Raw genomic sequence first — 25,421 nt, forward strand, 5'->3', positions numbered from 1 at the left:
TACTACATCATTTAGTCTCTCTAGGCTGTTTTGTGTAAAACCTTATATAAAAGACTAATTGCCGCCTGGTAAGTGACTGAAATCCGGAGGAAAAAGATATCATCAAACAAAGATGATGAAAGCAATCCATCAGACCTTGAGAAGCAACCTCGACCATCGCAGGTGTGAAACAAAAATAAAATTCTGCCAAATTTCAGGATCCCTCCAGTGATTTAAAATGACAGACCCACTTGGGAAGACATAAACATTTTTTGAAGGAATAACCTGTGTTCATTTCCTTTAGGAATCACCCTTTTCCTAAATTTGATCAAATATCAAATCTTAAAACAGATTAAGCAGTGCGGTGTGTTTTGAGAGTGGCTTACTAGATACCTCACACCTCTGAGTTGTTCAGTTGTTATACAGTATATTGAATCCTCAGTGGTGTTTGGGAATGATCACATTGTTCTGATTTTCTGTATTTGACTGCTGTACTGTTTGGTCTTGAATTTAAAACTGTTCAGTCCAAACAGTGCATAGCCCAGTAGAACACTTTCTTATCTTACACTGTGCTCACACCCGATGTGCAGAAGCTCAGAGATATGAAACCTTTGAGATCTTTAAAGATCTGTCCAAAATCTGAAATACTGTTTGTTAATCATTTTCAAAACAGTAACTAATAGAGCTAATAAATACTAAAATATGATTAGGATTTAAATAGTGTCACACCAACAAGAGCAAATAATTTGAGTAGTGTTGTCAAACTGCAGAAAATCCTCCATGTTTGTGTGTCTGTAATTGCACTAGAGCCACATCAATTTATTAATGACGATTTACCTTCTTTCCAACAACTTTGTAATGACGTTGTAGTGGGCATGCCTGTGAACTGGTTGCTGTTAGAAAACAGCAGCATTAACATGCTTGCTTGCTGTGTTGTGCCTTAGGGACAGGTCAATACCAGCTTGCTCCTTACTCACTGGGCATTGTCTATAGCTTTGCTGAATACCCAGTAACACTACCACTGTAGTCTTTGAAAAGAAACCTAGATGCTATTGTACATTGTGGTAAGATACCCTAGAAATTAAACTTTGACAGTAATTGATCCTCTGTTATTCATAGAATAATTAACAAAATAACTGCATCAGTAGAAGAAGCTAAAGTAAATTACCATTTTTGATAAACTAAAGCAATTTTAACAAAACAGTTTGTTCTGTAATTTTTAAGGGCAGTTTTTTTTTTTAATTTGAACATTGGGAAATAACTTTAACTGACAATCCCGGAAAATCACAGAAATAAACATTATTAACTCTCTTTACAGACAACTTCTAATGTTTCACACACGCTATCAGTTTGAAATAGGAGGCGGAAAGGAATGTAGATTGTAAATTACATGCACATTTTTAGAAGATTGGTGTTGATCATTGCTTAAATCAAAATGGATTAAAGAAGTGTTCTATCTGGGGATTAACTCATTTGGAGAACTTTCATATTACAGTACATCAAAATAAAGCCAGCCCTGAACACCATTCCAAAAGAAACATATTTTAATGACTCTAATGTAAGATGAGTTGGTTAAACAGCTGATTTCTAATTACTTTTCAAACAAATTTGCTACATTAAATGTTTTTTATAATGTATTTTAGTCTTGCAGACAAACCAAAATATCCCCCTTAGAAACTAGTGTTCTAGTTCAGACCCCACTTAATATCAAGCTACAGTACACCGGAGGATTTAAATAATTTCCAAAGTATCCTTTTTTTAGAAAGAGCACAACATGTTTTGCAGACTTGTTTACTTACAAAATGTTTGCATTACATATTGAGTATTGACTAGAATGCGGTTTGTTCACTAAAAAAAGAGATCCAATAGTAATTTGCATTTGTCAGTGGGGCTCCTATGCTGTTCATGAAACTGATTTTCTTAATATACATGGTTCCGTGGTAATTATTATTATTTTCTCTTTGTAATCACTCTGAAGACCAGATTCTGATTCTACTGTTCTTACAGTCATTCGACTGCAAAAGCTGATGTAATGTATTATACTGATGCAGCCTCTAAATTTGTCGCTGTCCAAAGTTTCTGTGGGTTTGCTCTGTTAAAGCTTGCAGTTCCCTGGCAGTCACAGCTGTCCACACTGTCCATACTGATTAATGTGTTGAATAGAGGAGCAGAAGCTCTTTGCTGTTTGCTGGGTTCCCTTGTTCCTTAACGTGATTCAGAGTTACATAGGATGTGTGGACGGTATTCTCTTGCACTTTGTTTTGACCCTGTACATTTCCCCTCTGTGCACAAAATATAAGTAACCTATAAGGACAGCCATCTCCAACCCAGGGTCAATAAGGGAATTGACTGTGGGTGTAACAAGCAGAAACAGTGAAAAGGTAAGTAGAAATTAAACTGTGGTATTGTTAATGATCTCTAGTACAAGAAATAAACTGTACTGTAGCATCCTTAACAATCTGCACTCTGATTTGTGTCAAAATTCCTTTTTAAAAAAAGCCTCCAAACATCTGATTGGTTGCACTATATAAAAATATGCGCTTCTTAGCTAAAACATTGTGCTGTTACTTATGCAATGTTGTTACGCTTTTGTAATACTTGTACTGGTTTTGCTGAGCTCAGTTTGTTGTGCTTTCTTTGACTGTGACGTTCTGTTAATAAATACCAATGATTCAAATTGAGCTGTCTGGGTGAGGTAATGTGATGTTTATTATATTAGGCTGACATCCTTTAGAAACATTTTTGGAATAGAAAGTGTGTATTTTGAGATATCTCATCCAATAAGAGAACAACGAGAGAGAACGGCAGATATTCTGATATCACAAATTGTTAAGAGACTTTTAAGATTTTACTGCAGATTGGTGTTGGTTTTTAATTCTGGTGGGACGCAAACAACGCAATGAGGTCATTTTGGTTTTCCCCATGTTTGTGTTTGTTTTGGAAACGTTTTGCACTAGTTGAGGATTGCTGTGCAGGATTACTGGGGCATGGCCAGCTCTCTGAAGGGAACATGCTGTGACATGATGTGCAGACCTTAGTGTGGACTGTCTGCGGGCAGTAGTGTCCAGCTCTGCCCCTGGAGAGCCTCGTTCTTTATCCTCTCCCAGACGCTCAGTTGGAATGATTGATGCACTGGCTCCCCTTTCTTATATCGACGTGGCTGTCACTGGCGTCTAGAAGGATTAAGTCAAATTAAGTGTGAATTATAAGTGCATGAAGTACTGTACGTCTTGAAGTTCGTATTTAAAACCGTTAAAGTGGCCTGTTCCTGTATCGCATCGGACACCTCACCTCACCTCACAGTTGAAGGTGCCTGGTAATGATCTTGTGGCGAATTCCTCAGTCTGGTGCTGTACAATGTTTCATTTGTGCAGTTGCAGCAGTTGAAAAGCTCTGTGAGAGGTCTGTGTTCAATATGTTTTTCTGTGTCGTTACTCTGGGTTTCACAGTGGGGTTGTGGGGAGGCACCAGGCCATTTCACGCTGCCTCTGGGCAACTCTGGACTTGATAAATTGACAGTTCCCTTTCTTTCTTTGTTGCGCTCCACTGTGCTGCCCTGCTTTGACAATACCTGAGGTATGGTAGCCATGCATCGAAGTTTGTTTCTCTTCCATCAAAAGCCAAAATGTACCGAATGCATTGAGTCACTGTACAAAAGCATGCCGAGCTTCTCTGATGCACTGCTGCGCTGAATTCCCATCTCACCCGAGACACTGGCTTAAGGTGGTGGAAGGTGTCTTGCTTGCCTGAGAAACAGAAACCATGGATTGTGAAAGTTAAGTTTGACACAAAAGTAACTGGCAGTTACACATTTTAAAAAAGGTGACAGTTCTGTTTAAGATTTAAATTGTCTTTCCTGGAACCACATCAGGCAGCAGGGCATCTTAAATCATTTCGTAACGCCTTTATAGGGTATACAAGTTAGTCCACACTGCCCAGAATCACTATAATTGTTGCTTGGATCGGGGGAGTCTTGACGTGCTTGATTCCTGGATTCAGATCCTTGCTGCAGTACAGCGGGCAACCATTAGCAGAAACTCATTGTTGTCGTTTTGTTGTTCTCGTGTTGACAGAGCCTATAGGAAGCATGTCTTCAATGGAGGTAAACGTGGACATGCTGGAGCAGATGGACTTGATGGACATGTCCGACCAAGAGGCATTGGACGTCTTCTTAAACTCAGGAGGAGAGGACAACAGCGTGGCTTCGCCGATGCTGGGTACGGCACCCCACACCCTCACAAGCCACTGACAACTGGGCTGGGGGCAGTGGGCTGTGGGCTGGGGGCAGTTCCCCACCAGTTTCCACTGGTTGGACAGGCTTGGTTAGAATCTGTGTTGGTTTGACTAAATCAAGAATGGGGAGGAAGCTGAGAAATAAACTGCTGCTGTCATATCACCCCTAGGTATCTTGACATAAAGAGCTTAGTTCCACAACAGCCCCTTAGGGCTCTCCAGGAGACACGTGTGACACACAGTGGTGGTCTCATCGGATGGGCTCTCATGGCCTACAGGCTGGGCACAGAGCTCCTTGGTGCCCCAGTGCACAACAGCGGGCTGAGGCAGCAGTGTTGAGTCGTGCTTAGGGTCTGTACTAGTATCGTGAAGGTTGTGCCCCCCAAATCCAGGGTGAGACACTGCTGTTGTGCCCTTGGGCTCAGTACTTCACTCAAAACACTGCAGTAAAATGCCATGTCAGCTGCATAAAGCAGCACAAATTTAAGTTGCTTTTTACAGTGTAATATATGAGCCAAACACAAAACTGTATGAGGGAGAGTCTTTTATATTTTTTCCCGAGCTCTTGATTGCTTAGACAAACTGAACATCACTTCATAACAGCTTTTTCAACGCTTGAAAATGTAAAAAGGAAGTGGTTCTGCTTGTAGCCTTTGATTTCATGCTGTAGGCTACATCACACAGCAGCATTGCTTTGACAGAAAAGTGCTCCAAGGTGTCAGACATGGTCTTGACAAACAGTCAGATGGATCGATGCGTTTGAAAGTGCAAGGGCTGGAAAAGACAGAACAAAAAACAAGAAACATTAAAAAAAAACCTTGCGAACTTCATCGTAGATTCATGTTCAATCGAATAATTTCTAATAGTTTTTTATTAGTAATGTTTTCTGATGAGAAAAATGGTCAAATAGAAGATTTCCATATAATTATGATACACGAAGAAAAAATGACAGTGAAAACAATACAAATATGAAAATATTTAAATTTCAAAGCCTCAGTTCAGGAGTTCAGCCCTGTAGAAACCATTTTATTTACAATTCATTTATTCTGTTTTCCTGAAATATCCAGCAAGCCAATCAAGTGCTAATATCCACAGTAAACGTTTTACACACTTCTTTTAGATGAACAGCAAATACTGAAATAATACATCAGGTATTTAATCTATTAAATTTAGGACTTTTAACTGTGAAATATATCAGTCTGCTAAACTTGTTTTACCAGTTAAAAACTGCTTGCATTCCCATTTTGAATAGTTTTAAGATTCAAACTGTTATAGCTAAAAGTTAGCTCTTTAATTAGATGGATTGTCCAGCAGACCCTTGGGCAAACCTACTGTAGGATGCAACTAACAGAAGCAAGTGACATCTTAAATATAACATCCATCCATCCATTTTCTACCTTCTTCTTCCAATTCAGGGTCACATAGCTGGAGCCTATTCTGGCAATCAGTAGTACACCCTGGACGGGGCACCAGTCCATCGCAGGGCAGACAGACACACACTCAGAGCAGGGCCATTGTTCCCAGAAGACAAGCTAGCAGTTTGTTTTTGGACTAAGGAAATATAGTAAACCAGAGAACCTGAAGGAAACCACACGAACATGGGTCCCCAGTGCTACAAAGCAGTAATACTAACCACTGCACCACTGTGTCACCTCATTTTTGGAAGCTAGAGGAGGGATTTGGGCACACAAAGTGGTTTAGCCCACTAAGCTATCTTGTCTCTTTAAGTACAACAATGAACATGGAAAAGGTGAGGGTTTTGAAAATGGTACTTTTCAGTGCTTGTAAGAAAATCAATGTTTAAAAGTAGCAAGTGTTACTGTAAGTATTCGTTTGCAGCAGTATTAGATGCCAGTGAGCTGCAGGCAAATAGACTGGAGTGGACTGGAGTCATCGTTAGCATGAGGGAGATTCTGAGATGTGTGTGGAGCACAGGGGAGAGGAAGGCTTGGCTGGGGAAAAGATGAGTCGTATTTCTTGGAGGAGCACTAAGAGTTATGCCCAGGTGACTGACTGCTGGCACGTTTATTGTTGGTGCAGGGCCGGAGATGGAGACATACTCCAGCGAGATCACCCTGCAGGTGCCCAGCCAGGCCGAGCTGCGGCACAAGCTCTCCTCGCTCTCCTCGACCTGCACAGACTCCGCCAGCCAGGAGGCCAGCGAGGAGGCCAGCGAGGAGGGGGGGGACTCCCCCGTCGTGCAGTCGGACGAGGAGGAAGTGCAGGCGGACAACACGCTGGCTAGGCTGCGGGACAGCGAACTCGTCAAGGAGAACTCTGACGACAGCGACTCACAGGCTGCGTAAACACAGGCCGTAAAATAAAAAACAAACACCCCGGCCCTGATTTCTAGAAACCTTGAGTGTGCTTCACTGAGAAGTACCAAAAACCTTGTCTTCTAACTGTCTTCAGTATTGTGCCGAATCATCCTCAGAACGAAATCTAAAAGCTTCTCTCCAATAATAAAAACTGTTTTGTTGCGAACTTTTCCTTTCCGCATTTGCAGCCTTCATTCCTAGTTTTCCCTTTGTCGCATTGTTGAAGCAGGAGATCCTTCCTGGGCTTAATACCGTCAGCGCACCAGTCACCTGGAGGAGAGCGTCAGAGGTGATCAGGGAAAAAGCATCAGCCTGTACCATCTTATTTCTAGCCAGCTGGACAGCAAGCGGAACCTGCATTATTAGGAGGAAAACCACCTGAAACCACCAATGACCCGAACGATTCTCTTGACTGCTACTTAAAAGCCTACACAAAACCTTGTTTTTCAGCATACCCTTGCACTAAAGGATTATTTCCTTTAATATTGTCATTTTTATGAATATTTGAAGATTTTGTCTTGTCGGTACACTGTATGAGCACTGAAATAGGACATGTAGGGGTTAATTCGTTGATGAAGAGTAAAATGCACAAAGTTTAAGCTGCGGAGCCTTCCCCAGGTGTGACCTAACCTCTATCGTGTGTAGCCTGCACACTAATGCAGGTCCCCATTCAGCGCTCATCTGCCTTTGTAGTGGCCATGTACAATTCTGTCACCCATTACTGCAATGTCTATAATCCATTGGATCCTTAGCCAGTGGCACACAGTTCCTTTGCTGCGTCTCCAAATCTGCAGTAACAGTAAGCTGTAAAAGGCAGAGTGGTCTTCTAAACGTGCTTCACTTTCCCATGAAGTAGGTTTGTCTGATGTCTCTAGAAGGGTGATTTCCAGCCTTGATGCTACCTTGTCAATATAGGCAACCACCCATGTACCTACAGTACATATTTTGGATCAACAGCTTGTGGAAAAACCTGGCACTGGAAGGATCCTATGAATCATTGAAACTTACCTGCCAAAATGCAAGTAATGCACATCTTTCCCTTGGAACATCTTGGAAAATTGTTTTTTTTTTAAAACTTTGTCCTGCAGTTCCTGTACCGCAATCCTTAGGCAGTTCCACATAAAATATATCACAGTTGCAGTATTTCACTTTGGAGCTGTTGTTTGCACAGTTGGTGTCTGTTGTAGCCAATGAACCATGAACTGAGTTTTTCTGTTGTTATGGGAAGGCAGCTGTCTGTGAGTAATATTACATATTAAAAAGAACAGTTATACCAAATGTAAATCAATTGTGTTTTGGTCACAGAATCCAAGCTTGAGTTGGAACTGGTTGCCTTGGTCTTACAGTTCAGCCTGCTTTTCAGTGTGGGTGGTTGTCTCATAACTGTTGTCAGGACTTTTCCCAAAGAGAACCTGTGTGTGATTATTTTTATTATATTTGCCAGATTTGTGTTCCGATAACTGCTTATTTTATCAACAGAAAACATTTTAAAAATATACAGGGCCCAGCGTCACAATCATTCGACAAAGGTGCCTTATAATTAGAGATTAGTTAAAAAAAAAGTCTGTTCTGTTGAAGCTCTAAAATGAAATTCTGATTTCATGTACCCAAGGTAATGTATTTCCTATATGTTTTTGCTTTTATCTCAGCCAGATGGTTATTTGACAATTTTTTACATTTTACCAAAACACTATACCAGAGTAAATGTACTGGAGTAGTTTATTGACCAGTTGCTTTCAAAATCCAATATAGTTCTTAAAACCAGTGCTGTGTGTTCGTTTGCTGCTTTTAAGCGGTAAAGACAGATGAAGCTGCTGTGGTATTTCTGTTAATATCTATATTAACCTCAGTTGTGCCACATAATTCTGATGGGGAAACTAGATAGGTCTAAGAATATAAATTTGCGGGTAAAAATGTTTCTACACTTTACCTGTGTTTACATCTTCTTTAAAAAAGGTACTCGGTTTCACTTTTGCCAGCAGCATTCTAATGTGTTATGCCTACCAAGGAAATGACAGTTGGGTAACAAAACATACAAACACATCATTGAAGTAGGAAACGTTTTGCTTTTATTGGTGAATCTGAATGTCATCTCCAGATACAAGTTATTAAGATACACGTATCTTTGACAGCACTTTTGCACTTTCTGCCTATAGTTGACAAACCCAAGGGAACAAAAATATTGAAATCCATCCAAATTACAACTTGTAACTGATTAACTACTGTACAATAACCAGGGTTTTTAATCCGAGTGTTGCATCCTATATGGCACATTGAAGACCAGTAATGGTTGGTGAAGGGTACGAAGTGTGAGGAAATGCTAATAGCAGTAGGAGAATGTAGATGTGAGATTCAAGGACATCGATCATCATCTAGGTCAAGTAGGGTTTACTATGGAGGGGACCTTGATTGTACATTCCATATAGATTTTTAAAAAATACTATTCTCAACAAGTAATTAAGTCTCAGCTAAGCTGTACATAAAACAATCAAGCACAAGTCCATTCTAGTCTGCTACATAACGATGACCTATAAAATACCGTCCTTGAAAGTGAGATGGGTCTGGTTAATGGTTGGAGGTGAACCCAGATACTGGGGGAGGAAGAGGGTTAGGTTGTGAATGAGGCTGAATGAAGGATGAAAGCTTTGTGAATTGAAGTGAATAAGGATGCCCCCCCCCCCCACATCCACTCATGGCTCCCTTCGGGAGGGGAACAACAGCCATTACCAATGGGTTTATCTACCACTAGCATAAGGATGGTGGGTTTCAGCTTTCAGCCTCCGATTTTGAAGGCCTCCATTCCCTCCAAAGTTTTAAAGGAGCACTCAGCATTGATGTTCTCTCAGAGCCTTCCAAACCTGCTGCTCCTTCACCACTGCAAAAGAGGTGAGAGTGCTTCGGTGTGCATGGTTACAGCTAACACCATCATGCAGCTCTCCCGAAGCCTGGCGCACAGCACTCTGGGAAGGAAGCCACTCCATTACAAAACGAGCACCAGCTGCTAGAATAGCTGGAGCTACAGCACTACAGGCATGCGCCAGGGACTCTGCATACGGATTCTTAAGAATGCAGAATCGTGACACCCGTCTAGTGGAAGGGAAAAACGAATGTCTGCCGACATCGCTGTCGCCTCCCTTGACGCCATGAAGTGGCCTGAAACATCCGCAGGCGGCTGGGCTCGGAAACGTACAGCCGTCGCAAAGCGTACAACAGGAATAGGGTTTGGACAGGACAAATTCCCAGCGCTGTCGAAGATTCAAAAATACATTACAGGCAGCAGCTGGTGAAGGTATACAAAAGATACAAAAGTGAGACAGCCATCATCTATAAACTGTGTAAAACTGGTTACAACTTTGAGAAAGAAAAAGTATAAATATAGAAATACAGGCATATAGCTAGACCAAAACACATATTAGGCCATAAGCCTTCTTAGGGAAAAAAAACAGCTGGGTCAGTTTCACTAGTCTGAATCTGTGGTCACACTGTGGGTTAACCAAGGTATCACGGTAAGGAGGGGGTGGGGTGGGGGGTGCCAAGTGTAGGAAACCCCCTGGTAACGGCTTATTGCACACTTCCTCCACATGGACCAAACACTTTCCCTTCAGCATGGGAGAACGCAGGCAGCACGCACGAGCCCCCCCCACAGACTCTGCGCTGGAGCACTCCTGCTGCGTGGTGCGCTGGAAATCAGATTTGCTCCACTTTTTTTTTTAAGGAATGTAATTAGGTTGCGGTTAACACCAAAATATCTGGCAGTGATAATGGAGAAGGCAAATCAGTGACATTGGGAGTGAAAGGTTTGGTGACCCCGCATACTGAAGGGACAGGTTAACAGCCAGCAGAGGAGAGATTTCTAAAAGGATCCTCTAGTTCCTACAATTACAAGATGTATGATCAGCACCACTTCAGTCTGAGCCTTAAAGCACCCAGGTTTTTCGGAAATACCGGATGACACCAAAAACCCAACCAGCAGAAATGACTCCTACATATGCAATATCTCTTTCAAGTTAAAACAACAGCAGAGACGTTCTTATGAAGAACAGCTTCAGACAAATAAAGATCGAAACAGGTTTTGTAAAGAACTGACAGTGAATTGTCCAGAAGTTTTTATTAAACCTTTAAAAGTACAAACTTGGAAAGTAAAAAAAAAACTGTCAATAACCAACATGAATCTTCCCATATGGATGGAAAGGCTGAAAAGCAGCGCTAATAAATTAAACGTTGGACTGTAAGCAGTAAGATTTACTGTAGAAAAGAAAAACTCATAAAATACATTGTAAGGCCATAAAAACTTGACAACCACATTTTGAAAACACTCAACTTGTTTTCATTAAATACCCCTAAAACAGTTCAGTCTTCTGTAAAGGACAACAACAAACTGGATTATAGGATTTCTTGACAGTCATCACTGACAAGCTCAGTGCAACATGAGTAGCTACTACACATTGTTGAATTTTCAGTAATGAAAATGTAAAAACTTTTTTTGTGAACTTCTTCTTTCCCTTTTCTTAAAAAAGTAAAGCTAAAAACAAGAAAAACTAAAGGGGCAACAGCTACTCCTTATTTATTCAGTGATGTAAGCAGCACTTATTTATAAATGTTACAAGAGGAACCCTGTAAGCATCAAACTCAAATGGATGAAGAAACTGAAATGTAAGGCTTTTTCTTCATCTGCTTTATGTCCTCCTCAACCCTCCCTTCCCTCCCCCAAAAAGGCTCAAGTATTTAAAGAAATTTACAGGCATATGTACAAAAGTTTTTTTTTAAGTTTTTTTTTCCATTTTTTTTTCTTTAATACATCTTGAAAAGTGAAAACGCAAAGAAAAGTGAGAGGAAAACTGGATTTTTCACATTTCACACAGACTAGTGGCTCTACTTGTGAAGTCACGTCAGACCAAAACAAAACCAAAACAAAAATAATAATTAATGCTTATTGAGTGTAATACAGAAGAAACAAAATGAGTAGGAGAATGGAATGTTAATAAGATTGCACATCTAGAATCAAAAAGCATTGAAGCCTCTTGTCCTGTTGTAAAAAATGCCAGAATAGAGCACTTTTTTTCCATGTAATAAAATAACCAACAGCACCAAAACAATTGTGTGGATTTCCTATCAGGCACAGTTTTTACATGTAACAACTCCAAAAGAAGGCAGCTCTCTCGTTTCTAGTTATCCTTTCTGTACTGATGCCTAGTGATGTAAAGTCTATAATGCTCTGATCAGCAACATGTCCAACCCCTTATTTCCTGAAAAAAATTAATTTGGAGCTGCCTTGGAATTCTGCTCACTCCTCAAGATGCCTCCCTCCTCACCATCTCTCAGTAAAAATAAAAACAAACCTGATTAAAATCGAAAAAAGTAAAACGCTGCTGAGCAAAGCTCTCTCCCCAAAAAGCTGCTCGCATGACTGAAATTATAAAAACACAGCACTGATCTTAAACTAATGAAAACCTTTTTTTTTTGCTTTAAAATAGCCAACCTTTTTTTCACAGTTACAAAAAATCCATATTAATCTTTATGCAGTCAAAGGGGCTGATAGGAGGGGGGGGAACTCAATACAGGTCAGCCCTTCGACATGCATCTGAAACAGTGAAGCTACTGCGATTCAAAAGGATAAAAAAAACTTTTAACCGCAGTAAGTGTGTAGAATATATATATATATTTATATATGTATATATTTAACAATTTAATGCTAAAACAAAAATACTTCTCTAAAAACAGAACAAATCCTCTTTAGAGCTAGTGCAAAGACAGCTTGCATTCTAGAGCAAGTTCTCCATACTATGGTTGGGAAAATGAAATTTTACCCCCCCCCCCCCAAATAAAAAAAAGTCATCATCTTCAGGAGGAACTCGAAGCACTTTTGGACATGTGTGAGGAGGAGAGGCGGGACAGCGGCACATCCACAGTGGCCCGTTTCCTGGGCCCTCGCTTCACCGGAGCCCTAACGAGGCCTATGCCATTCTCGCCCGTCTTCATGGCCGCCTTCCCACAGACCTGATTCACCAAGCTGTTGATTTGCTCCTGTCATGACAAGAGGACACAAGTGTGAACGACAGAGCTACAGGAACAGTGATGTCTCCCGTCACGACAAGAGGACACGAGTGTGAACAACAGACCTACAGGAACAGTGATGTCTCCTGTCACGACAAGAGGACACGAGTGTGAACGACAGAGCTACATGAACAGTGATGTCTCCTGTCACGACAAGAGGACACGAGTGTGAACGACAGAGCTACATGAACAGTGATGTCTCCTGTCACGACAAGAGGACACAAGTGTGAACGACAGAGCTACAGGAACAGTGATGTCTCCCGTCACGACAAGAGGACACGAGTGTGAACAACAGACCTACAGGAACAGTGATGTCTCCCGTCATGACAAGAGGACACAAGTGTGAAAAACAGAGCTGTAGGAACAGCGATGTCTCCCGTCGTGACGAGAGAGGACACGAGTGTGAACAACGGAGCTGCAGGAACAGTGATGTCTCCCATCGTGACAAGAGAGGACATGAGTGTGAATAACAGAACTGCAGGAAGAGGGATGTTATCTGTTGCCCCTTCTACCCAAGACATCCTCCATTTTCAAATTTCAGAATTAAAAGTTTTTCCGCATTTTCATGAAGAGAATTACCAGCTCAAGCACCTTCAGAGAATCTTCTCCCCCACAATGGAACACTCTACACAAGCCCTACAATCACTGGAGACTGCTATCCCTTTCTGGCCATACTGGGGTGTTGGCAGTCTTAGCTTTTCTCCCAAAGAGGGAGCTTATTTTGTATGTAAATTGAAAACAAGAATGGATGTACAGAATTAGCAAGAAACAATACAGGAACATGGAAAAACATTCTTCAGTTCGAACAATTTTGAACATATTGGAGCTTCTCTAAAAAAGCAGCAAACAGGTGTTGAAAGCTGTACGATAAACTGCTATAAGGATTTTGGTTTGCAAATTGAATTTTATCTTTTAGTGCAGTAACTCCTACTGGGCAAAGCCTCAGTGATGATACAGTTAATGGCAAGCAACAGTAAGTGGCTGCCTATAAGCTTAGTTTATATTTACCCAACTTGGAACAGCTTATTGTTTTTAGCCTTAAGCGCCCTGTCCTGTGATGCACGGAGAGGATGAGATCAGATATGCACCACCAGCCAGCCGCTCTATTGAGCAATTCATTTTTTTTAACATGCCTACTCCAATGGAGGGATAAGGAACAGTGTGATCAAATTTTCATAATCGCTTGGCCAACAGCAAACTGAAAAGGGGATGACAGTCACACACTGGTAATGGTGCAAATTTGAATTTGCTGAAAACCCATTGGATACATGGTGAAAGCATCATTTTAAAGCAGGAAGAAACTGAAGTCAAGATAAGGGTATCAATACTATGGATGATTACTAAAGTGAATAGCAGGAGACATTAAGAATGAACAATTCAACATAAAACTAGACAAGTTCAAACAGAATTAACTGTAAATGAAAATAAACATTATCACACTAATATTGTGTTATCTATATTTAAATTGTACACATTTAGTCTAATAAAAGCTACCATGAAATTTGATAATTTAAACTTTACATGAGTTGAATGCGGGACGGTTACCTCATCGTAGCGATACATCAATTTTAGGCCACGACAGGACTTGTGTTTCTCTACGTAGCAGAGAGCACACTCCAAACAGAACACCACATTCTCATTCTCTTGGACAACCTGCAAAGACAAGATCAGACATGGTGAAGGGAACTACCTGAACACCAGATGCAGGACTTTTACAACTGCTGAGGTGTCTTTATCATGGTTCTTCTTTCTCCCAGATAGCATTAACTAGTCCGAGAAGATCATGTGAAAAAGTGGCTCATTTCTCAAATGGCTGGATGTGACCGGCTAGGGCTCCTTTAGTATCAGAAAGGCCATGAAGAAGACATGGCACTGGTTCCACGAGTTTCAAAATATTTTCAGCCAAATCCCTTTCCATTACTCTAAGCAGGACCGCCCTTAGCTCATGTCGTGATGAGGGTACTGGCCTGTGGAACTGAACCACGAGCACTGGAACTCAAGAACTGGGAATTATTATGGAACAGGTAATGGAACTCATCTCGCACCCTCTAGTCATCCACACACTGTCTGGCCCCGAGTGTTTATTCATTTGACTGGAGGTTCCTGATAGTTTCGAACAGTGAATGCGGAATTCAAATTGACCGTAGAATGTAAAGATAAGGGGGGAAAAAAAAGGCAAATTGTAGAAATTAGTCACAAATCCTTTAGGATTTAATCACTTAACCAATCTCAAAATAGTTAGCTAATTTATTAGTGGCCAAATGAGCCAAGATCAGCATGATCACGAGCAATTGATTGATCCATGATGCCTACAAAGCCAGAGGTGGCAAAGCTTTCTCTCTAGGACTTGCTGGAGACCAGCACAGTAACAACGCTCAAGTTTCACAAATCCCTGAAAGGAAAAACTTCAGTTCACTTTCCAAACTGTGCGTTCTCCCCTCACAGTCAGCATTCGACATTGAGCTGACAGGTCTGTGTCAGGATCTTAATATTTCAACGATGCCCTTTTCAGGATGCCTGGATCGAACATTTAAGAGGTCGATGAATGTTCTGCTCTATAACAAACCTACCACCCCACCACAGCCCCGGTATCGACCGGCCCGGTTCTGGTCCCCGTCTCTCACCATGGAAAGGTAACAGAGGTGCTGGCATATCTGGCAGCGCCGCTCCGATGTCTCCAGTGCCAGCCACTTCCGCTGCTTCTTCTTGCCCTCCGCTGGTGTCTGGTTGTTGTCGTGTGTGCCGTAGCGAGCCGAGAAATGCAACCCAGCCTCATACAGCTTCTGCCGCTGCCTCAGCTCAATATCCCTGCCGGAGAAGAGGCGAGAGACCACAGTGAGCCTATGATGCCGGGCAGGCTTCAACACCACCACCAGCGGTCCACCCCTGGTTCCTCACGGCCCCCTGCTCCCTTCTGGCCTTACAGCTCGGTTGATTCGTTCTCGACATTGCAATGAAAAAATCTGAATCTCAAAAGAGCTAGACATTCTTGCAGGAACGGAGTTACTTGCTGGACGTTCTGATGCAAAACACAACAAATGAATACTGGGATTGACACGTGTTAGCACAAAAAATGTTTTAAATTTTAACTCAAGAGTCTCAATGGCTTAGTTTCTAAAGCAACAATTGGTCCCTGAAAACGTACTTACATATCAACACCTTTTTTTAAAGAAAGTTGGCAGAACTGAGAATATAACCTTTTGCCAGTACCTTGAACAAAATGCAATTCTTCCTTAGTGTTAGTAAAGGGGCTATTTAACCTTGCAATTCGCTTTTAAGAAGCCTCTACGTTGCACAACAATCACAACAGAACCAGAACACTCCACAGAAGATGAAAAATACCTGAGTTCTTTGAGAAGTGAAGCGATTGTACTCAATATCTGTCCATTCTCCCGTTTGGACTCCGCTGTTGCAATCTGGTACAGCAGCTTTTCCATGGAAAAAGGTTTTGCTATACGTCGAAATTTTAGGTCCTGCAGGAGAAAATTAAAATAGCTTATAAACACGGCAAGAACTACTGTGGTTAGCAAATCGTCCTCCGACAAGCGAATTTCACTTCTGTTCTCCTAAGTGACCTTTGTTTGCCTCTCTTCTCAAAGCTCTTCCCTCCCACCTCTCAAAAGAAATCAATTAGTCCAGCTTTTAATCTTTATTTAGTACACCTGCTCAAGTGCATCACAGTACTAATCACAGGCTTATTGCAAAGCAAATGGTGTGTTAATACATCTTGGGTGACAGGTAATTCTGGCCAAATGATGCTGCAGACACAGCAAGCAAAAGCACCCTGTAAGTTAAGTTATAGTCATTCTAACTCACGAGATCAGTTTTCTCTGAACCCTTTAATTCAGCCCTTTTAATTATTTTCAGAGGAAGATGTTCAACAGAGAAGGCTGTTGACAGACATGATGACAGACAGACTGTGGACAGACGGTACTCGAAATCCTTGAAAGAAAAGGACAAATCAACTCAAAGGATTTCTTGACGACCAACAGCGAAATAAAGCTGAGAGCATAAAAGAAGCGATTTCTTAACACAGGGGGGTTGTGGGCATCTAAACAATCTAAACAATAAAGCTGATGAAAGATTCCCTGGAGTCCCAGGATTCAAACAGCTGGAATCAATATGTTCCAGGCAATCTGATGAAAATGAAATGTTCTTCTGTCTATTTCTAACTTGACATTCTTGCATTATTAGATTTAACTTCAAAGAGACGGCCTTGGCTGTATTTTGAAACTGGGGAATTGTAACGATGGATATACATTTCTGTGTTTCCGTGTCACTGGTCCTGACCCAGACATGGGGCTGAGAGCCCTTACCCGCCTTGATGTAGCTCCGTCTTTACTCACCTTAGCAGCCTCATATCCTAGGTCCATCCACTGGGTGGTAGCAAAGTGCACAGTTTCGGAAACATTGTAACCACAGCATATTTTGGATACGAAGGTCCCTGGGAAGCAGACGATGAACTGGCCGCTCTGCTGGACAGTGCGATGCACCTTTATCCCCTCGCGACTCAGCGTCTCCGGAGAGATCTGCCCATGGGGGAGAGCAGGACAGAGATGGGCTCAACACAAGTGACGCAAATGGAGAGGAGCCGAGAAGTGGCAGCGCAGTTCACGGAAGGCGCAAGACAAGTTTGGAGTTGTTTTTGTGATCAACGTATTTTACGAGGTTGAATTTGTTACGAAAAAGGGCTTTTTTTCCCCAGAGAACACTCAAGAAGACTCACATCCTCCTGTAGTGCTCTGAATTCAAGAGTTTTCAGGGAAGGTTTTAGTGATGCAGCTGCCTTCTTGTATCACCATGGATGGATGTTTTTTAGACCTGATCTTTGCATATGGATTAGAACCAACTGAAACTATTTCCACAAGTGGCTAACTTGCCAAGGTGATCAACCACCTTTCAGTTATTCCTGAAATGTCACATACGCCATATGTCTGTCTTCTCTGTAAAGAATACATTTAGAATTATAAACAACAGATCCAATAGGTATGAGATCTGGATACAGAAACTGATAGAATGACATTCCTAAGCTGGTAAAAACTGCAAACATCAAAAGGCAGAGCCACACAACAGTACATCCTGCAGTAACTTGTTCACTCTGCAGTCTGAATTTATTCCAAATCCAAGCAAAACTGCTTCATGCCGTCTTCAGTAAAGATGTAAAAGATACACTCACAAAAAGAGGAATCCTACACCCATTATAGACCCAGTGTGTTCAAATTAAGCCTTGGAACAACAAACGTAACTTAAGAGCAATTGAAACTGGCACAGGATAAATGCAGCTTCATCTTTCTCTTAGTACTAAAGAGTTGTAATTAGGTTAAAAAGCAAATAGATCAATTTATGCTTTAAGTTGCCTAAGTAGTCAAGAACTTAACTGGAAAAAATCTAGAAGCTGAAGGTTTACTCCAAAAATAGGACTATGGAACACTGGCCTAGACAGTGTGCACTATTTGCTTTTTTTTTTGGTAACAAATCATTTCCTGAAAAACCTTTGCGCTTCGCTAGTAATGTTATTTTTAATGCAGAGAAGAATTCAAGTTGAATCAGTGTTGCCGTCTTTTGGCTTTCTTGTTGCTTGATGAGGTAATGCACCACACAGGCTTGGTGGATCGGTAGGCAGCACTCTTCCCTTGGGACTAAAATTTCCCATCTAATGCTCCAGTATGGTGACAAGTGACACTGCGCTGTTGCAGGTCCCAGTCTTTGGAGACTTTAAATGGGGCCCCAAGCTCTTGATTATTAAAGATCCTCAAGGTACTGTTCACAACAGCAGAAGAGTTACAGTAACGACTGTGTTCTGGTTGAACCGTGTACAACCAGCTGTCAGTAAAGTAGCTTCAGTAGGTCACACAGCTTCTCATTGCTCCTCATGAGCTGCTGTGCAGTGGGACTGGTGGAACTGAGTGGCTGTCGTAGGTCATCTAACTGGGACTGCACAACAGTGACTGATTTGATTGTAGTCTAATACCACGTGCATTGTGATCAAATTCAACACTTTTTATAGCACAGTGGGAATTTATATGCAAGTGGGATCATTCATACCTAGGGTCACACAGTCAAAAGAATGAAGACAAAAAAAATACACATGGAAGAAAATCTGTTCGTTCAAATATTTAAACACAGGACTGTAGCTTATAAGGAACTTAGTTTCTATATGAAATGCTTTTAAAAAGGATGTAACATTAATGAACTTCCCAGCCAACTACAAATAGCTGGCAAACACAAAAATATAGAAAAAGCACAACAAAAACTTGAGTGTTCAAATTCAAAATGTAAGTTAATTTAAATCTCATAACTAGTCTTCGTAAGGACCACCTTAATATTTATTACTTAAAACTGACTTCCTTTTGTCCATAAAACTAATTTTCTTCAAGACTTAAGATGGGAACTGGAAATGAATTCTAGATTTTGTTCAAAGCTTATTTCAAGAACCTGTCTTCATGCTGCCTGAGAAAATGCTGAGAAGGTGCCGAGGACCAAACTAATAATTATTACTGCAACCAGCCTCTTTTCTGGTCTCATTGAAAGCCTGGGTGGGTGTGGGCTCAAGGTGGCTGTACTGGCTCATGGGACAAAAAATGTGCAGGCTGAGGTTGGAGGCCTTTTCTGGAGAGCAAAGAGAAATAGAGATGCGTCACCTCCTGCTGTGCTCTAAATACAGTCATCTTTTGGAATCCAAGAACAGCCCCAAAACATATTTAACGACAAAACCTAAAAAAGCATGCATACATGCATCATCTTCTAATTTCCAGAATCTGAGAAAATCGGAGTCACACAGTTGACCTGCCTGCCTGAATTCTATAATCCAGAAGCAAGACTAGCCTTACCATGATGTTCTTTTCAAGCATTTCCAGCCCTGGAGTCCCATTGGCCTGAAGCAGTGTGTGCACCACTTTGTCAAGTTTAGCCTTCTCCTCAGCAGGAATGCAGTACCTGGGGGACAGAGAGCAGCGTGAGCACCACAGACAGAGGCGTCCCGAAGCCCAGCAGCTGACAACAACCCTTGAGTTCCAAGTGTAAACGAAATCATTCCACAAAGCTCTCCTTTTCAGCACCGGCGTCCTTTAGTATCACCCACCCTGTTGTGGATTGGGCTGCACATGAAAGTAATTTTTTCTTAAGGAAATCAACTGCAATTTATGCAGCGATGTTTTATGTACAGCATGAGGGCAACCCACCCCATGTGCAACTGAAGTGCACCCTACCCCGGTGACGTGCTTGCAGGTACAGTAGTTCCAGCCGGTATCCCCACGGTAAAGGGGGGACTCTAGGGAGGCCAGATTGTAGGTTAGGCAGGAAACCCATACGATCGCAATGGGATTTTTTTCAATTGCAAGGTTTTCAAAACAAACCAATCCACAACAGGGTGGCGTGGTATCATAACTCGTGAAGCGCATGCTGTTGGAACAAGTCATCAGAAACGTTCCATGTCTTTGTCTTCGACATTACTGCAAGAGAAAAGCTTCTCATACTGTAAAATACAGAAGCCATAGTGTTCCATGTTTTAAATATTCTCACAACCACATGCCCCCCCTTCAAAGGGCAATTACCACTCTCTAGATCCCGATTGTGATGAAAAATGCACAACACTCTGGGACCAGTAGAGACTAGTAGCTGAGATGTGAAGTGAAAAGCAGTTCTACTTTTCTTCATAATTGACAGAATTGTAACATTTTAAGTGGGAAAGAGAAAAACCAGCAAAATTTAAAGGGACACCATGTGACAGGAAAACATAGAAAACACAGAACACTATGAATGCAGTAAAGTTAGGAAGTGCTCTAAAATCGGAATATTCATTTTCTTTCTGAAAAAAAAATATAGAATCAATATAGGATAGTCTTTAAAATCTGGAGAAAAAAACTGCAAATGGAAAACAATTTAGCAATAAAGTCTAAACAACAAATCTAGCAATTTAATAACCATTTCTCCCTTTGAGACAAAACAAGAAAAGGTCAGCACGCAAAATATTTTCTTCCAGGAATGCTTGATCTCTCATTAGGTAAATAAATGCCAGTGTACCAAAGGAGGGGTTTATAAAATTAGTTCATCACCTTTCAGTCAAGACTTTGCCATGAGCAATGCTGTTTTTGACAGATTTCAGGTCAAAATTAGCTTTGAAGTCAAAATTAGTCAAAATCTAATATTACATTTAATAATATGACATTTGAAAAGAATAAATTCTTCCCACATTCAACCCCCCTCCCCATATCCACTGCAGAACCAATTAGTGTGCCTCTCCTAGGACACTTATCCTCACCTGCAAATTAAAGGAAGGTAAAACTTTCACAATGAATACAAGTGCTATGCAGAACTTTAAACATTAAAGAAAAAAAAACAACATGCATTGATCAAACGTTTCTTCCACCTGCGGAAATGAGATTCCACTAATTGTCCCCTTTATCGTCCACTGAGGCGTTTTTTTCCTGGTTGTCGCCAAGTATCAAATGTGTTACCTACCTTCCTCAGTCTGTCACACCGCCCAGCAGTCTGAACCCCAGCCTTGCTTAGCTGGGAGGGCCGAGCAGCAGAGGACTAGAGGTTGGGGGGGGGGGGGTCTTTTTGGAAAAAAGTTTGGTGAAAAGAGGGGTGATCACTCCACCCCTCTGCCACCAGACCGTGGGGCAAGGGATACCATTTGACCTAGTGGGGAAAGCCAGGGCCAGACCACGCTTGGGTCAATGTACCGTTAACCTTTTCCCATCCAGAGCAAACTGTCTCCTCCTCACCCTCAATACACTAATGGGCCTTACAGTCCTCAAGCCTCCTCATTTCCAACAATTCACGCAGAATCAAAAGCAGTTCTAATGCAAACAGAATCAAAGTGTTCACACAGCGCAACAGCATCACACCCGCATTTCGGCAAGCAAATTATTCCTAATCTGAAAAGGCAAAAAAGGGCTGCTACTTTGGCAAACACAAACTCAAAAACGGCCACTGAAATGAGTGTTTTCTCCTACTGGTGTTTTTTGGGGGGCATGGAAACGAGCCCCTCAAATTTCTACAACGATGCCCTAATCGGTTTTTCGGTTTAAATTTGAGTTTCCTTCAGTCCAATGCACAGGGTTCAGAAAAATCGTATTCCTTTATGTCCAAACATTCAGGCGTTTCCTTCAAGTTTTCAGAAAAAAAAGTAGAAAAACTTTGTATGGAAATAAGTTCAGTTCAGATTAAAGAAACCATGCTTAGATTTAAAAAAAAAAATCCCATATCTAATTTTGATCCATAAACGTTTACTTGCCAGCTTTAAATTTTCAGGTTAATGTCAATTGATCCGAGTAGAAAAATTAAAAGTTATCAACTTTACTTAGAACTTCTGTTGCACGACATAACCAAAAGCCGTGAGAAATGTTTATGCTGTAAACCTCAACGGTAAGCCGCAAGGAACATTCATGGCTTTGAAATCTAAGCCCGACGTTGCACACAGAAATTACCAGAAAATGAAATTCCAATATGGCTAAGTGTGCGTTGTACATAGAAGATTTTAAATAAAACACTCAATAGTTCAGTGGTCTCGTAATAACCTTCATAAGAATCATTACTGACTGACCAGCGACAAAAGTTATTTCAGAATTTCTTAACAGGACATCAAAAGGGTAAAACTGACCTCAAAGCAAACGTATACAAAATACTAGAAAAGCATCTACTACAAGATCCCTTTGCTGTCAATGAACCTTTTTCAAAGTCACACAGGATTCTTACATACAGAAGCTGCCTGTCCAAAGTGAACTTTCTTCCTCTGCACTAGAAATGTTTCATGGTACACCAAAGGCAATGCAATAAAATTAGATGGTTTATATTTTTTCTTTCAATTTTTTTAACTGTTAGAAGCTGGAAAAAGTGCTGGGACAGAAAAAAACATTAATAGAGTGTGACCCTCTGTGAAGGAGTTACATAAGCACACACGGCGATAAATCAACCTGTGAAAAGAGAAAGTTAGGTAAAAAAAAAGCATACATACCAAATGCAATCAGCACCAGTGTGTAAGTAATCAATGTATGGAAGGCGATTTTGGTCTCGAGACCAGCATGAGGTAGAAAAGACCATGCCAATGTTTAGCCAGGGAATGGTCACTCCTGCACAGAGAGAAAAAATAATCAGAGAATGGAAAGAGGGCTGATCTGACCTATTAGATGTTGTAAAAACAATAATTTATTAATCAGCTTTGATTCTGTTCCTAATAGGTGTGACCACCTGGCTGCTGTGTATAATTAAGCATGCATTTTGGGGGGAATTGTGCTATGTTGTTTGTGTGACTTTAGTTTTCTTTCTAAACATTACAACCCCCATCCCAATCAACAACTCCTATTGCTGGTTTTTGGTGGCCTCACTCTTGACACGAGATTTGAAACACAGCACTTGGAATGTGGTTTATGAACTTAAAAGAATGCCTGGCGTGTGTTGATTTTCCTCACAAAATGTCAGCTGCGTTCCTGCTTACCAAGCAGGCTTGGACAATCCCACTTTTAAACATACTATAGATTTAGGTTTTGCCAGAGGATCCTAAATGTAGATTTATTCACGGCCTTCACACATCCTGAAGCTCAACCATTTATATTGGTAAATCATGTTTAAATTTTGTTTCCTTCAGCTTCCTTTTCTTACACCAAGTCTCACTTGAAACCCTGATCAGCTGGGTTTTTGTATATTCTGGAAAGGAGAGGAAACTGCCCAACCCTTTCAGTATGGTTTTCTGTCTGCTGAATGATTTAAACGAGCACTCAAGTGGAGGGATACATGGTTATTACTGTACATAATTTACAAAGAAAGGAACCTTGTGGAGCTGAAAAAGAAACGCAAATGTAGTGGAGGTAACTTCTCTTCCGCAGTGTCCCCAAAAATATGCCTTGAACTCTTAATGCGTCTCCTTAACCGGAGCTGTCAGCTGCTGCTTTTAACCCCCACTGCTAGGAAAGGCTTTAGGAACTCTTGTTTATGTGTAATAAAAATCATTTTCAATGTAAAATGGAGAGTATCTGATTTCTGCAACATTTCCAGTTATTTTCATTAATTTAAAACAACATCCATCTGCTAGGCTCAATTTTATATAATTGTGAATGATATTTCTTTATACGGAGTGGGAGAATACATTTTAGAATCACCTATTTACTGTTTGAAGACTGCTTTTAAAGTGTTTCCAAAATGAATAACAGTGCTGAGAAACTTTTCCTATTTAATTTTCTTCCTTGGGGTAGTAATGTGGTTTAGAATAATGGAAAGGCAAATGTCACCGAGTCAAGCAGTAAGCCTAAAATAGCCGTTATTAAACTTTATTATAACTGGTGAAAGGGCACGAAGGGCCAGGATTATCATGACCGGCCACCAAAAATGTCTCCTCAGCTCAACTAATGAGACATCAAAACTACCTCTTTTTTCTGAGCAAGCCAAAACGTGATCTAATAGGTGAAACACGGCTTTAGCTGGAGCTGGTAGTCAATCACGAACAGGTTTAATATAGTGTCAGACAAAAAAGTTGGCTCTTCTTTCTTTAGGAAAGCCTGTTCTGAACGCTGAAGAAAATCTTGCACAACAGCATGACTGGCATTTCCCCATTTTAAAAACTGGAACTGGTGCCGCTGTGGGCGCATTGAGCTTCTTCGGTGGAAAAGAGCATGGATGTCTTACCAGGCACAGCACCAAGATGGCGCAGGATGGATCCTGAATTATTAGGAAGGACTGTAAGGTTCCATCCATGCCTGTATGGAAGAACAAAATCACCATTAATAATCCAGTTGATTTACCCCATACTGTAGAGTCTAGCAACTACATTCTTGTCATGCAACATGTGATGTTCCCTTACATGAAGGTACAGGAAGAATGGTGACCAAATCAAGTTTCCTAGACGGCCTTATAATTCAATAGCTAATTTCTCAAAGCTGCAAGTTATGCTGAAATGTTCAAGGGCTTCTCTCCTAAACTGTTTCCAACCCAATTCAGTCTGAATCTTCAACCGTTTAGCCAGAACACTAGGCCTTTTTCAACTAGTTGAGCAAGAGGTTGTGCTGCTTGAAAAACTGCTAAATATAAAAAAAAACCTCCAGCTGTCCCCAAGATAAATCACACAAAAATGAAACCCACTTTAGAACTGAACAAATAGCGATAGTGCTGATCAATAGTGTTTAGCGCATGACTGCAATTCTTTATAGCCCAGCCAAATACAATTAAGAGAAAATTAAACTTCAAATGAATAGGAATGTGTTTTGTTGTTGTAATCTGGCTTGTGTATCACAGGCAATTAGGATTTAATCTCTTTAAGATGGGGAGCCAGTAATAGAGTTGATTTGCACTACATAAAAAATCACATGTAAGAAGAATCAACATTAAAACCTTCAACGATACAAAAATATGTAAAGCTTTAGCGACAGACTCTAGGATTCAGATGGTCAGATGGCTTGCAGTGTACACTGGGGGGGGGGGGGGGGGGGCGGGCCACAGACACGCTTTCCTACAAAAGAGATGGAGCAGCTTACTTTGAAAATGGCTCTGACTTTGCCACAGGGAAGCCGCTCCCATGTGTGTTGGTATCCACCTTCCCATAATGCACTGCCACATGGCATTCCTTCTGCTCCACTATCCTCCAGTATTCTTGCTGTAATCAGAGAGAAAGACATCCTCGCTGTGACCAAACATCATCTACACCAGGGGTCTCCAAACTCTGGACCTGGTGAGCCCCCATCCGGATCGCCTTCCAGTACCACCCTGAATCCATGATATCTAGTCTTGGTCCTGGAGGAGCCTGAGGCAAGTTAATCTTAGATGTCACATTAAGGCATCTCTTACTTATGCGTTACAAACTGACCAATTAAAGAAGTAATGTTTCAATGAAGGGACCACTGT

At 41.2% G+C, this 25,421-nt stretch overlaps 2 protein-coding genes across 2 annotated transcripts in view; one reads left to right on the forward strand and one right to left on the reverse strand.

Annotated features, from left to right (window-relative positions):
- Positions 1-7,814, forward strand: part of dtnbp1a (dystrobrevin binding protein 1a) — a 103,061-nt gene extending 95,247 nt beyond the window's left edge. The window contains exons 9-10 of the mRNA XM_088928764.1: positions 4,053-4,196; positions 6,253-7,814. Of these exons, the coding sequence (XP_088784890.1) occupies positions 4,053-4,196; positions 6,253-6,518 (410 nt within the window). The 3' untranslated portion in view covers positions 6,519-7,814. The remainder of the gene's footprint in view (positions 1-4,052; positions 4,197-6,252) is intronic.
- A 762-nt stretch (positions 7,815-8,576) lies between these two features.
- Positions 8,577-25,421, reverse strand: part of LOC148822896 (protein Jumonji-like) — a 142,562-nt gene continuing 125,717 nt past the window's right edge. Inside the window, exons 10-18 of the mRNA XM_088929014.1 lie at positions 25,055-25,173; positions 24,210-24,280; positions 22,546-22,660; positions 19,415-19,520; positions 16,931-17,113; positions 15,927-16,057; positions 15,209-15,392; positions 14,130-14,237; positions 8,577-12,554 (exon numbers count right to left, since the gene is read on the reverse strand). Of these exons, the coding sequence (XP_088785140.1) occupies positions 12,372-12,554; positions 14,130-14,237; positions 15,209-15,392; positions 15,927-16,057; positions 16,931-17,113; positions 19,415-19,520; positions 22,546-22,660; positions 24,210-24,280; positions 25,055-25,173 (1,200 nt within the window). The 3' untranslated portion in view covers positions 8,577-12,371. The remainder of the gene's footprint in view (positions 12,555-14,129; positions 14,238-15,208; positions 15,393-15,926; positions 16,058-16,930; positions 17,114-19,414; positions 19,521-22,545; positions 22,661-24,209; positions 24,281-25,054; positions 25,174-25,421) is intronic.

The sequence above is a fragment of the Atractosteus spatula genome, chromosome 12 (assembly GCF_055471065.1).
Source record: "Atractosteus spatula isolate fAtrSpa1 chromosome 12, fAtrSpa1.hap1, whole genome shotgun sequence".
In the NCBI taxonomy this organism is placed as follows: domain Eukaryota; kingdom Metazoa; phylum Chordata; class Actinopteri; order Semionotiformes; family Lepisosteidae; genus Atractosteus; species Atractosteus spatula.